General features: G+C 35.3%; 1 protein-coding gene and 1 long non-coding RNA gene across 2 annotated transcripts; both read right to left on the reverse strand.

The window, feature by feature from the left end:
• Window positions 1-1,380: 1,380 nt before the first annotated feature.
• LOC111483779 (succinate-semialdehyde dehydrogenase, mitochondrial-like) lies at window positions 1,381-12,503 on the reverse strand. Its single transcript, XM_023130084.1, has 20 exons — window positions 12,199-12,503; window positions 11,986-12,099; window positions 11,600-11,699; window positions 11,225-11,273; window positions 10,783-10,870; window positions 10,584-10,694; window positions 9,979-10,041; window positions 9,735-9,845; window positions 9,227-9,292; window positions 9,066-9,143; window positions 8,898-8,975; window positions 8,206-8,272; window positions 7,009-7,094; window positions 6,352-6,384; window positions 6,192-6,224; window positions 4,641-4,741; window positions 3,811-3,896; window positions 3,577-3,683; window positions 1,978-2,055; window positions 1,381-1,690 (listed from the first exon to the last, which is right to left on the reverse strand). The coding sequence occupies exons 1-20, from the start codon at window positions 12,340-12,342 to the stop codon at window positions 1,652-1,654; spliced, it is 1,632 nt and encodes a 543-aa protein (XP_022985852.1). The 5' UTR covers window positions 12,343-12,503; the 3' UTR covers window positions 1,381-1,651.
• Window positions 5,232-6,185, reverse strand: LOC111483788. Its single transcript, XR_002718415.1, has 2 exons — window positions 5,392-6,185; window positions 5,232-5,284 (listed from the first exon to the last, which is right to left on the reverse strand). It is a non-coding gene; the product is annotated as an uncharacterized LOC111483788 (long non-coding RNA).
• Window positions 12,504-13,788: the final 1,285 nt, after the last annotated feature.

The following is a 13,788-nucleotide window of genomic DNA, read 5'->3' on the forward strand; positions in this document are numbered from 1 at the left end:
CCATTCAACTTTCATTAAGCTCTCTCTTTGAATTTGGTTGGTTTGGTCTGTGAAATTTAAACTATGATATGGTTAAAAAAAATTTACTCATATTTTCTTGACACGACCTTTACCACAACGATGCTGTCCATAGATCAAATTATTTCGTGGATTGGATTTTACTTGACTGTCTACGGCTCCATTGCGTGTGCTCGGGGTAGAAGTTTTGTATAAATGTATTGCCATGCTATTAAGTATTTTGATTTAAGTTCTTTTCTTTCTAAGAGGTGGAATAGAATAACTCGGTTGAAGTGTAATGATCATACGTCTGTAAAAGTTGAAAAGTTAAAACATATTAAACAATTTTTAAAGCTAAACACAACTTGTAATTCATAAAAAAAAAACACGACTCGAAAGCAACACTAGTTCAAATACTCTACTAATTTCCACATCTTATAATGAAAGACCAAAATTTTGTAGTTTTTTTTTTTTTTTTTTTTTTTCTTTCTTAATGGTTTAAAATGGATTTGTTCATGAAATTTGATAAGAAAAAGAAGAAAAAAAAAAAAAAAGGGAAAAGGGCAATGAAATAAATTAGAACAGGGAATTGATGCTCCCTTCTTTGACAATCAAAGGAAGATTCCTTTACCAATGCTTATGTATGAACGAACACATTGAGGGGTTTATAGTGTCCTCCATACCTAATCAATTAAGCATTTTTTTCCCCTTTTTTCTTCATGATATGCAATATTCTCCACTTCTCTATTAATCTTTGCGATTAAATTCAAGCCTAACTCTTGTTAGATAGGATCTTTTCTGAAGGTTTATACGAGTCTTTATTAATAAAATTAGTACTCAAATTTCCTGTCCATGTGCAATGAAAACAAGAATATTGTTCTGTGGGGGAGTTCTAAGCTACTAATAAATAATACAATGAAACTAATGCAAATATCCAACAACTTAGAAAAAAATATTGAATCAAGGTTAGGCTTCACCTTTTAGTGTGGAGAACATCTTTGCTTGAATTTTAAGCATCTTTTTCAGGAGAATTATTCCTGCTCTTTTAAAATGAATATATTCCTTCCAATTTCAGCCTATGAGACCCATAGCTTTTTATCCAGTTTTTCTACATTTCTCGTGTACGGCTGGTTAATCATCTACTCAGACTCCCCAAGATCTTTGTTCTACAATATTTTCAGGTCCTAATTGCCCACAATTCTGACTCTCAAGTCTTAACTAAACTTTTGCCTGTTTTCCACTACGCCTTTATTCATCAACCTGTTCGATACCCCCCTCCTTAAGCGTTAAGAAACTACTGCCAGGGTCGGGGTACGGGACAAGCAAAAGAAACTCGAAAACCTATCTTCTTCGAGCGTATTGTGGAAAACTTGGCAAGAGGTCTAGTTTTGAGAATAATTTCTTAAGTTATCTTAAAGTTAAAGTGATGCAAAGTAATAGAATGAAAACTGATAAGGAAACACTCCTAACATTAAAATATTGAACTTACAGAACACTTCTACAAAGATTGGGGAAACAGAAACGAACTTGACTTGTTGTTGATCATGCTTATTGGGCCTCGATGATCTGGTTTTTATTTGGTCATTGGGCTTAGAAGAAGCCCAAGACCATTATTCCCGGACCAGTGACTCAAAAGTGTTACAGCACTCGCTCACTAGTTGCCGCCCATGTTCCCCAGGCAAACATATTTCAGCTGCAAGGGTCGGTTATTGAGAAAGTGTTATAAACTCCATTTTAAGAAATTAAACTAAAGTTCTTTCACATTTCGAAGACAGAAACAAGAATCAAAGTTGTTAGAAATCATCATTTTTTCCCTTAAAAATTATTGGATCGTGTTTAAAGGAATCTTTGGAAGGAATTTTTAAGCACTTATATAGTCATTTTAAAGAGACAATCAAGCGAAGAGCCAGATGGGATAAAACAAGATGAAAATCGTAAATAATTAGCCTTCTAAACTGGCATAAAAAGGGTGATTAATACCTCAAGATACTCGTCCAGCCCATATTTTGACCCCTCCCGACCAAGGCCCGACTGTTTAACGCCACCAAATGGGGCCACCTGCAATAAGACATCGGGGATGAGATAAGCACTTTGCTTTATTGGGGACTAAGGTGAAAATTGAATATCCTGCTCCAAATACAGTTCCCACGAGCCGTCCATGCTCAGTTTTGTGTTTCTATTAGAAGAAACAGGCAGAATGATTTAAATGGCCCTGTTTTTTTTTTAACAAGCCTGCCATTTGTTCATCTTTTTAGGAAAACACAACATGATCGAAGTAAGACTAATAAGATCAACAATTTTCAGTCGCAATAGTGAATTAATGTTTGAGCTCAAACATGTGGAGTTGGAAGGATTCGAACTTCTGACCATCGAGAGCAAATCTCTATACCCGTGAGCTATAACTACACTCACATTTACAAGAGTGAATTATGGCATTACATAAATCCAAAGGAGTAAGAAAAATTCCCTCCATATGGTAAACCTTGACAGTGAAAATCCCCAGAACCACCATCCAACTTCCTCAGCCAAGCATTGAGAGATAGAGCCAAATTTCTCAGAGGGGCAAATTTTACATGCCAACTGTTCATGTATATAATCTTTCAATCCTAAAATTTTAAAGGAACCAGGAATTTTAAGTACACATAATAAGAGGACATTATCCTCATCCTTTCCTTGTTTCACCCGTGCAAGCTTCCCCTCTCTCCCAAAGCTCACAGAAGGATAAAAAGTTTAACAGTGAGATCAATTAATAGTGTCTAAGTTGTTAAGCTTTCTCTTCTCTTCTGGTGGTGAGCGATTGCATCTAACTACCACCTAACGCGCTTACTGTCACAAACAGCACAGGACACACTTAGGAAGGAGGTGGAAGTCAGAGAACCCCATCCCCGATCTTTCCAAAATTCAAGGGAGAGACCATCACCAACAATAGTAAAGGACGTATCATCCATAAGGTTACTTGAAGTCGAAATAATCTTCCAACAACCTCTACCAATCCGAAAACCTAGATGGTTCAAAAGTCCACCTACACCTAGAAAGGCCATATTTACTTTGGACCACCCACTGGATACCACAATGAGTTCCACTGAAAAGGAAACTGTCATAAGCATTTGGAGATCAAAATTGAATTCTTTGGGCAATGACTACCAAACTCCATGCCACTTTTCTCCTTGGAAACTGGAAGGAGATAGTCTTCTAGTGACCGGGCAGGCCCCACCATCCAAATTCTTTTCAAAGATGGACAGCAAGTTATCATTCTCCAACAAATATAAAGTTTTCTAATCACTAATGAAGGCCTGATTATAAAATTTAGGTTACTCCAAGCTAAGCAGATCCTCATGAGGTGATATTTGTTATGAGGAAGTAAAAGTCTATGGCATATATCAGTGGCTACTTCTTGGGACAGTTGAGGCTTTGAATGCAAATAAACAAGAGAAGTATGAGGACAAAGCTTTCGTGCAGATTCACTTCATCATAATCTTTAATTATATCAGAGTTAAAAAAAACATCCCCCCCCCCCCCCCAAAAAAAAAAAAAAAAGGAAGGAAAAAAGGGTAAAAGAGATGGCAGGATGAGGTTCACCTCTGTAGAAATCAAGCCTTCATTAACACCAACCAATCCATATTCAAGAGCTTCAGTCACTCTCCATGAACGTTGAATACTATTTGTGAATATGTAAGCCGCTAATCCTATAAGACATCAGAGATTAATTAAAATTTATGAATTGATCGCTTAAAAAGTACTAAGAAACACAATTAATCAATGGTGAAAAATGGGGCAGAATACATGATTAGAATATCATGGCTAGAGCAGAACCTGCATTGGTGTCATTAGCGAGAGCAATTGCTTCCTCCTCTGTTCTGAATGGCAGTAAGGGTGCCACGGGACCAAATATTTCCTCCCTGAAGTAAAATAGAACCAGTTCAAAAATACAAAGCCATGAAGCACGGTTGAGCATAGGATTGAAGGAATGCCCAGTTCCAAATCAAGTATAGCATGTTAATTATGCTTTTTAGAAATCTTGCACATGTTACAAGAACATTACACACATTAAGTGCCAAACAGAATCTTCCATATCCAAGTCAAATCGATCAAAAAATTGGTTACTGACTGGATACTTTGTACTTTTCCCTTCTTTTGCTTCCTCTTTCTTTATTAATGAAAGGGATTCTAATATCCCATTCGCAGAGGACAATAAATAAATAACATAAAAAAGATATTAGCCGCGAGGTTAGTTGAGGTGTGATAGAACCAAATATACTGAAAAAATAAAAGATAACAAAACTACCAGATAAACCATGACTGTTGAGGTACTGGACCCTTCCTCTCTTGAGATCACTCAAACCTAAACCAACTGGATCAATGGCTATCTTCACCCTTTTTCCCTTATTACCATAACAACTTCTCTAACCAATTACTAATACAATTCCGATCAAGATGATAGAAAGAGGACAGTCAAGAAAAGTCTCTAGGGTCAGAGAAATTTCTAATTTAGGATCTTATAACAGAGAGAATAAAGTTATTGCAACAAAAATTGCTCCAATAGAAATCTCAACATTGAAACATCTAAGTGAATGTCAGTTGACTAATTAAACTAGGTTCTAAAGATGATTAAGGAGAGGTAACGTAACATGCAACATTAATACCTGGATAAAAGCATGTCATTCTTCACGTCAGTAAGAACTGTAGGCTCAAAAAATGTCATTCCAAGGCTGTGTCTTTTACCTCCAAGAAGAACTTTTGCTCCCTTCAAAAGAAAAATAGGAAAGTAGAGAGAGGGAAAGAGAACTAAGTGAACTTTAAAGGATTTATTAGTGACATTAATTGTGAAAACATAAACACGTCAACATGCCCCAAAATTTAGGAAAGCTTTTCTTTTCTTTCTTTTTTTTAATTGTGATAAATTAAATGTATGAGTAAATATAAAAAGATGCAAATAAAAAATATAATAAAATAACCGAAGAGAAGCTACTGAAAAATAGTCCAACCCAACCCAATTAGACCAAGCTGACAACTACAAAAACCCCAAGTGACAAAAGCCCACACAGGCATTTAATCCATCAACACTTCGGTATCTTCTCAGGAACTTTCAACCTTTAATTGGCGTATGTATGTCAATGCTTAGCATGTTAGCTATTCAAGGTATTCCAGATAAGAATGAAAAGTTGAAGGTACTTATAGACTTTTTTTCAATAACTAGAGCCCATTTGATATCTATTTAGTGCATAGATTTTGTCTTTTATTTTAAATTGTGGCTGTTTTCTTACAAATTCTTTGAAGTGGTTTTCATCTATCCAAAGGAAAAGAATCTATGCACAATAGCTCTTGAATATGGATTGGTTGGATTTTAAAAAAACTGTGGCTGTTTTCTTACAAATTCTTTAAAGTGGTTTTCACCTATCCAAAGGAAAAGAATCTATGCACTAAATTCCAAAATCAAAAACAAAATTTTTTTAGTTTTTAAAACTTGACTTAGATTTTAAGAACATTACTAAAAAATAGATAACAAAGCAAAAAACTCAAAGTGGAAGTAGTGTTTATAAGTCTAATTTTAAGAAACAAAAAACCAAAAACCAAATGATTATCAAACTACGAATAAAATTTTTACCAAAGAGGATTAATTAGAGGATAAATAATTATTATAAGAAACCAGCACCCACAGTAACTTACAGAACTCAACTGACAGAACCAGTACCCACAGTAACAAATGGTAACATGTCAGTGAATGGATAATAGAACGGAAACAACAATACAACTAATTAATTTCGCCCTACAACCGAGATAATAATAGGGAAACTAAAAACCGTAGATATATGAGCTCAACATCCTGACTCTCAAGTTCTCATTATCACAATCATTGTCAAATACATAATATTTGGCTCTATTAATCCTAAGACCAAAGATCCCTAAAAAGAAGAACCAAAGCCCATTAATTACATTAAAAAGAAACAAATGAATCCTCTGGAAAAGAAATTGGCAATGCACAATCAAATAGGCATATTTCTTCAGGAAAGCTAAACATCTACATTCATTGCACGATTTAGAAATCCTGAAATTTTTTGTTCAACTTTTGGAAACTGACTGGTGAGTGGCAATACCAAACACCATTTAACGTAAAGTAACAAGTCATCAGAGCCTCTTTGACTCATTACCATGATAGTACCTAATAGTTCCACGAGATTAGGTCAGAAACAAACCTTTGTGGTGGCATCTTGAAGAAATTTCTCAACCTATAACAAAATAATAATAATAATAATAAATAAATAAATCACATGCATTAATTCATACAGAAACTGCTCAAATTAAATGACGCAAGAATGCAGATTTGATGGTTAACTTGACGGAAACAAAACAAACCTTCTGCACGGCAGCTTCATTAATTAAAGGACCCTGAACAAATGAAGTGCGAATTAAATTATGGTTCTTAAAAGCGTTATAGAGAAACCTCAAGTTCAACTAGTAATAAGTTTATTGTAAAGCAGCTATAACATAATATCCTTGTTAGAACAAGTGTGTCATTATGTTTTCAGAGAAAAGAACATATGATCTCATTGAAGAAAAAACAGAAGAAAAGAGGAGACATCTTCCCAAACTGACGGCCAACAAAAATTAGAAAAAAAAACTATCCAATTCAATCTAATGTAAAAGGGAGTGCATTCATATTTAGATAAGAAATCCGAAATAAGAAACAAAGCAAACAAAATCCAAAGTTCGCTAACATTCATATGTCCAGTAAAAAAAATTCCCATGTTTCTTTTGAACTAAATTTTCCAAGAAAGAGCATTAGTTGCATTTTCCAGTAATATCTGGGTTTTAACTTTGAAAGGTTGATGCAAAACATTTAAAATGAGAGGTCCTTCACAATACGAAGGGGTAAAATATGGAATGTTAAGCGATAGCAAACAAATTACTGGCACTTGATAAAATTAAATTACCTCGAGCTTGGAAGATAATTTTATAATGAAAAGACTAACAATCACAACTGAATAATGAATTAAAGGCACGAGCAACTACCAGAGATACACCTTCACCGAAACCATCACCAACTTGCAGATTTTGCACAGCTTTTGAGAAAGCATCAGCAAATTTCTCGTATATACCTGAAAACTAGAGCTTTGTTCAAATCGAAGTAAAAAAAACATGATTCATCTGGTCAAAGCTAATAATCCAAAATGAATTCAAGAATTAATTTAAGATTAAATGAAACTATTGTACTATCCCAACAAAGATATTCATCTTCTCGAAGAAAATAGAAAATCAAATTAGAAAGTGATGTTAACACATTGCAATATACAGTCTCAGATAGGATGAGAATGCGCTTTCTACTTCCGTTGTGGAGTAGTTCAATAACTTCAAAGAAGAACCATATTTGTTGTTAAACTTTTCTATCCAAAGTATGTTTTCAATGCACCGAATTTCAGAAGAATTTGATGGAGCACATATATTTGACAGGGGTGTTGAAGGTTAAAGCCATCCATGGTGAGGGTCAGGGAATGTGAGGTGAATCAGCCATACTCGGTGATTTTGTCCTTGCTGCCTCGAGAGTGTTTGTCAAAAGCTATAGTGAAGGTTTTTCAGTCCATGACTATGGAGCGTATCAATTGGTTCCATGGTGTTAACGTGGAAGTCATGATTGGCCAACAAGTAGGTCAATGCAGATACCTGGGTAGGTGGCAGAGGAGGGTGGCAGGGGGGGTGTAGAGAGGCTTTTACAAACAAAATCTAACCTCACTTAAAACTTTCTACACTTTCCATTAAAGCCCTTCGATGTTTCCCCTTCCCACATCAAGTTCTACTTATGAGATCTGAAAATGAAGAACCACTGCCCAAATACAATGGTAAGAAGAATTTCAAAGATTTTGTTTTTGACTTGATATATCAGATAACGAGCATATCCCCCTACCAGCCATTGGCACCCTAATATCAGGTTTTACGTATCAACTAATAGCTTTCAACTCTTTAGAATTAGTTCATCTATCACTACCATCGTTTCTTAGAACTTAAGCAAAACCTAAATGGACAAGTGAATGTCCATAGTTCGTTAGTCATTATCAAGGTATTAAAGTCAACTACGAAACATAAGATTTCACTGATAATACTATCAAAAGCATTCAGAAAACTCTCAAGCAAAAAACTACTAGCATCTGTGAGACGTCTTTTAAATGAGCAGAAGAAGCATCCTTCAGAACTGAAGTATACATCTGTCAATACCTTCTTGAACAAAAATTCTATTCGCACAAACACAAGTCTGTCCAGTATTTCGGAACTTCGCTGCAATCTGAAAGATGAAATAGGGTATCACCACTAACTTTTCCATAGAAGTATGTGACGTAATGCTAATGTTCCTACTGAATTTTTCAAAGCAAGATAACATTGCACTTCCAGAAAAATAGTTTACTTTCCAAAGTTTACAAAACAGACAGAAAAGATGACTGACATGTATAACGAAAACTGCAAGTGGAATGTAATTTTGAGGAAAAGTAAAAGAATAATTTCAACTTAGGTACATTATAAGCTCTGAAAGATGAAAAGTCAAAGCAAAGTCGTCAACACAAACAGGCTCCATCCCCAGTTTTCTGTTGGAAAGAGTGGTGTTGAATAGACACATCACGGGGAGTGCTAATTTTATGAACCATGCATGACTAAGATTGTTTCTGGGCCATGATCCTCAATAGACAGGCATTTGTTCACCTCTAAAAACTTACAAACTACAGACCCATGTTTGTAAGCACTGCAATTGTGACTTTTGACAGGACAAATTATTGTACAAAACATGTTGTTTGATTAAAACAAAATCTAGATAGATACAGCGGCAAAGATAACAAAAACAATGATGTCAGATCCTATCCGTGATATTTTACCATAAAACTACATTGAGTTCCAAATGCTGAAATTTTACTTACAGCTCCTTTTACTGCAACATCCACATCTGCGTCATCGAAGACTATGCAAGGGGCATTACCACCAAGTTCTAAGGACACCTAGAGAAGAGAAACAAGTATCATAAGCCACATTAGGTTTTTCAAATCTCCATCCTGAAAAAATGCTTTAATATTCTGAACTGTGAATACCCTTTTAACAGTTCCAGCAGCTCCTGCCATCAACTTTTTTCCAACTGCTGTTGAGCCAGTAAACGTGATCTTTCTTACCTGCATAGGTTTGATGCACCAATAAGATTAAAGCAGTAGCACCATACTGCAAAAGTAATTGTTCTATTAATATTGTAAGGAACCTGAGAACTTGCAAGTATAGCATCCCCAACAGCTGGAGCATCTCCCATAACCACATTCACGACTCCCTACACATTAAAAAAATCAACTATTACCCATGCACTAGGAACTGAAAATTGCACCAACACTGAGCTGCAAACTGAAGATTACAGAGGCGAATGCAAAACAAAGTTTTGTGAACACAATGCAGTTCAACAAATATGTTTTCTGATAGGGATTAACAAATATGTAAAGCGAAGAGAACTAAGGGATGTCATTCATGCCTAGCTAATGTTCTGCAAAACTTCTTGCTTACCATTAGCAGTTAATGACAAAACATAGCCTACCAAAAGTAATTCATGCAAAAAAACAAGCATATACCTAGACTATCAGAAAAACAAGTACGAAGTCAAATTCTACTGGTCTTGCCAATATATATGTATAAGGAAGGCTTTCAAAAAAAAAAAAAAAATCTGGAATAAAAAAAATATAAAAATTAATTAAAAGCAGGATATTCTCATCAGTAATTACTGCAGGAATTCCAGCTTGAAGTGAGAGCTCAGCTGCTGCTAAAGCTGTCAAGGGGGTAAGTTCGGCAGGTTTTATGACCACCGTACAACCACATGCAAGAGCAGGTCCAACCTGGAATGCAAGGGTAACAGAAAATAAGGTTTTTTCAATAGCATACATTAACTGGAAAGATAATGTTCTCATAAAAGTAAAATGAATGACACAGTAAACAATTGAAACACAAATACTCATGACGGGGACCAGCCTTTCTTGTAATCATAGCCAATGGAAAGTTCCAAGGGGTAATAACACCAACAACTCCAACTGGCTGCAAAAGAAAATGTTAATGAAACATTATGGTACTGACTATTGTAATAAGGCTTCAATATTTTGTTTGGGAGCAAACGTGAATACCCATAGTGAGTATGCACAAATTTCTAGGTATAATTATTAACAACGTAAGACTTCCCAAATTCCCTAAATCTAAATTTGAAAAATCCTCCATACGATCTCTAGTAAAATGTAGTCCGTATAACATCATAAGAGTGAAAAAAAAAAAAGTGTGGTGAGATGAAAAAGACTCCCTTCAGATCCAGTTCTCAAACCTAAGCATTACATGGTCAGTTCAATTTCAACAATGATATCTACATCTTGAGGAAACACCAGATTGAATAACATAAATTTATTGCCTGGTCACTTAGCATCCTGTGTACTTAAGCTCATTATAGACCTGCATACTAATGCTTGCATTAACATTCCAAATATCTCCATATCAAACGTTGCAATAAATTGTCAATTCTCCAAAAAAAAAAAAAATAATAATGGGGCATTCTGGTAATTTCCCCCAAAAAAATAAAACTGTCAACTGACCTGCTTCAAGACAAAGAGCCGTCGATCAGCTAAAGTTGGTGAGATTATGTCACCATATACTCGTTTTGCTTCCTCAGAAAAGAACTCAATAAAGCTGGCTCCATAGGTAACCTGTATAACGAGTTGGAAAGTGTATGTTAAAAGAACAAAATGATAACACGTCAATACCTGATGATTGCTAAAGTGCATCATATGATACCTCACCCATAGCTTCCTTTAAGGGTTTTCCTTGCTCCAAGGTTATCAGTTGTCCAAGCTCTTCTTTGTGGGCAATTAGGAGCTCATACCTTCAAAATACAGGAGAGAAAAGAAACATCATAGGTATGACAGATAACAAATGCAATGCTATTCCAAGGAACTAGGCACCGAATGTTGAAATGGTTCGATATCAAAAGTACACAATTTTATTGCCTCTGCTACTCTTTGTATGTCCTTTTCTTACTTACAGGAAACTCAAAGCAGAACAAGACATAAATTTCCATGAATTTATATTGGCATATATAGACTTGTTAATATAGAAATTCAAATAATGAATGAAAACGATTCCATTTCTCTTACTATCCAATTGGAGATAAAAGAAAAGGTAATAATAGTGATAATCAATAAAAATTAGAAAACAATATGAATGAATAAGTTGATACCATTTCCGTAAGCGATTACTCCGATCAGCTGCAGTGAGCTTGCTCCAAGCTTCAAGGAAAAATATGTCAGATGGCTGAAGTTAGCAAGTAATATTTTTCCACAAGAAACGGCTTCCATTAAATAAATTAAATGACAAAAATGGGGGAGGTGAGCCACAACAAACGCCATGAAAGTCACAGGAAAACACTTCCAATAGTCGAAAATAGTGTTTGAGGCATAGCTACCAAAAAGTTTGTAGAGTTTGCACCACAACAGAATACAGCATCAATATTATAATGATGAAGAAGCAACACGATAGTTCAACACTTCAACCTTACATTGTAACTAATCTCCTAGAACATATAAGCTTTAATCATGACTAATCTGAGACTTACACTTAAAAGCATCATGAGCTGAAGAAATAGCATCATCGGTTTCCCTTTTGCCCATGAGCGGGACATTGGTTATAACTTCACCATTGGCTGGATTATGAACCTGCAACACAAAGATAATCTTCCTCAACAGTCTTCAAACTTAATTGTGAGCAAATATAAGGGAACAAATTTAAACAAATGCAAAAGTAATTGTTACCCACATCTAATACATCGTGAAAAAATACGATTTTTCTCTAAAACCAATACAAGATTAGAGAAACGAGCAAAAGTTGGACGGATCCAGAAAAAATTAAGAAATCACCGCTCGACTTATTGAAAAGTATATTTAACAAACTCGCTATCTGATATTGGAAGCATCAGAAAACAAAAAATCCTTTCAGCCATACCTTAAAGGTCTTCCCATCATAAGCATCAATCCACTTCCCTCCAATAAGGCCTTGACTTCGAAACAATCCAGAACTTTGAAGACGAGTAACAACGCTCGGCGCCTCGGAGCTCATCTGACATCAAAGCATGATAGCATAAGATCCACATCCAGAAACTCGAATTACCAATCCAAATAATTAGCAAGGAAGAAACGGGAAAAGTGATATGATTACCTGACGAATGAGAAGAGTGTGGGAGTGAGATTTCCGCTCAGCAAACACATATAGCAATGGAGATTGAAGAGGGAGCCTGGTCGATCGCACCACTGATCGAGCTGTTGTGGTTGCGATTGCTCTTGCAGCGACCATCATAGTCATGTTGTTTCTTCCTTGGAATTCAGCTATGGCTGCAGCATTTAACAATTACAAACGTTCACGTGATAAGCCCTACAAATTGAAATAAAAATTCGAGGTTATCAGATCAGTCTTCAGGGACTGCGGCAGATTGTTTGGATGCACATGCGGAACAAAATCTCCTTGCAGAATCCGCTTTAATGGGACTCTCTTTTTTAGTTCAACCATGGAATAATTTGACTGATCTACCCAAAATTTTGGAGATAGACTTGACATATTATAGTTTAAAACAAACAAATTTTTATCTTTATCCATGTTCAAGACCAGTGGAAAGGGGAATGAACTCATCTTAATCGACCTAAAATTTTGAACATATGACTCGGTTATATAGTTCAAATTGTATGTAGAGATGTCTCGGACGCCGGCTGGGATAGGAAGCCTTCCTTGTTCTCGTTTCCATCCCTGTCACCTATTTTATTTTTTATTTTTGCAAAAAATTTTATTTATTTTTTTTTTAGATTAGGGGAGAAATTCTCTAATCACTCCATTTATTTTGATTTTTATATTTTTAATTTCATTTTAGATTTAAAATTAGTCATGTTATATTTAATAAATTTTAAATTGAGTTGTTTAAAAATAATTTTATGAAATTTTATTCAATATTAATTTGTATAGTTTTTGGTCACATTAAGAGTTATTTAAATGCACGTGTTGGAATTAAATAAATAATAATGGATATTCATCTTATTTCATTTTATTGTTTTTCTCGACAATAAAAATAGAGCGAGACCAACGAAATAAAGAACGAGGATGATATTGGTGAATTTTGGGAGTGGAACAAGTAAAATTGAGATTTTCGAGGTCCCGCTATTGATTTCGTTCTTGCATTTTAGTATCACCTATGAAAATATATATATTCATTTTGGTATCACACTTTGGTTGCAGCAAATTTGCGATTGTACGGCACTCACTTCCTCAGCAACAAGTGAGTTAAGTCTATTCGTTTTTGTGTCTCCTACAGCCAAGCGACGTATACTCGAGCCTCTGGTCTCAGTTCAAGAAGAAAGATTTAAAAAACGAGGGCAGAGATATTTCGAAAGAGAGTTGAAAGCAAGATTTGAGAAATTGAAATTGGTGTTATATGGGAAAGTAAGCAAAAGGCAACAACAACGACGTACTAATCATATCTTCCTATAGTACGTTTTGGAGTATTTTAGCTCTTGTAGGTGTAGACACGATTTTGGTGAACAGTCATACACTCCCGTACTGATCCAATATGAAATGGGAAAGATCTATCTATGATAAAAGCATGTAAAAGGGGTTTGGAACGGGCATGCAACCATGGACAACATGTCTTGGACAAGCAAGACCGAGATATCTGTCATGCAGCTATTGACAACACGCCTTAAACATATATGACCGTGATATCCTCCCCACTCAATTGGTTGACGTCCCTGTCAACCGACTTTG

This window comes from Cucurbita maxima, unplaced genomic scaffold (assembly GCF_002738345.1).
Source record: "Cucurbita maxima cultivar Rimu unplaced genomic scaffold, Cmax_1.0 Cma_Scf00009, whole genome shotgun sequence".
NCBI lineage: Eukaryota > Viridiplantae > Streptophyta > Magnoliopsida > Cucurbitales > Cucurbitaceae > Cucurbita > Cucurbita maxima.

Excerpts from the sequence above, each read along its gene's own strand:
- LOC111483779 (XM_023130084.1), bottom strand. The coding sequence starts at position 12,342 with ATGACTATGATGGTCGCTGCAAGAGCAATCGCAACCACAACAGCTCGA. Across the intron at positions 9,846-9,978 it reads TGGCTATGATTACAAGAAAG|GTTGGACCTGCTCTTGCATG; the intron begins GCTGGTCCCCGT and ends CTTGCATTCCAG. Across the intron at positions 7,095-8,205 it reads TAGAATTTTTGTTCAAGAAG|GTATATACGAGAAATTTGCT; the intron begins GTATTGACAGAT and ends TCTAGTTTTCAG.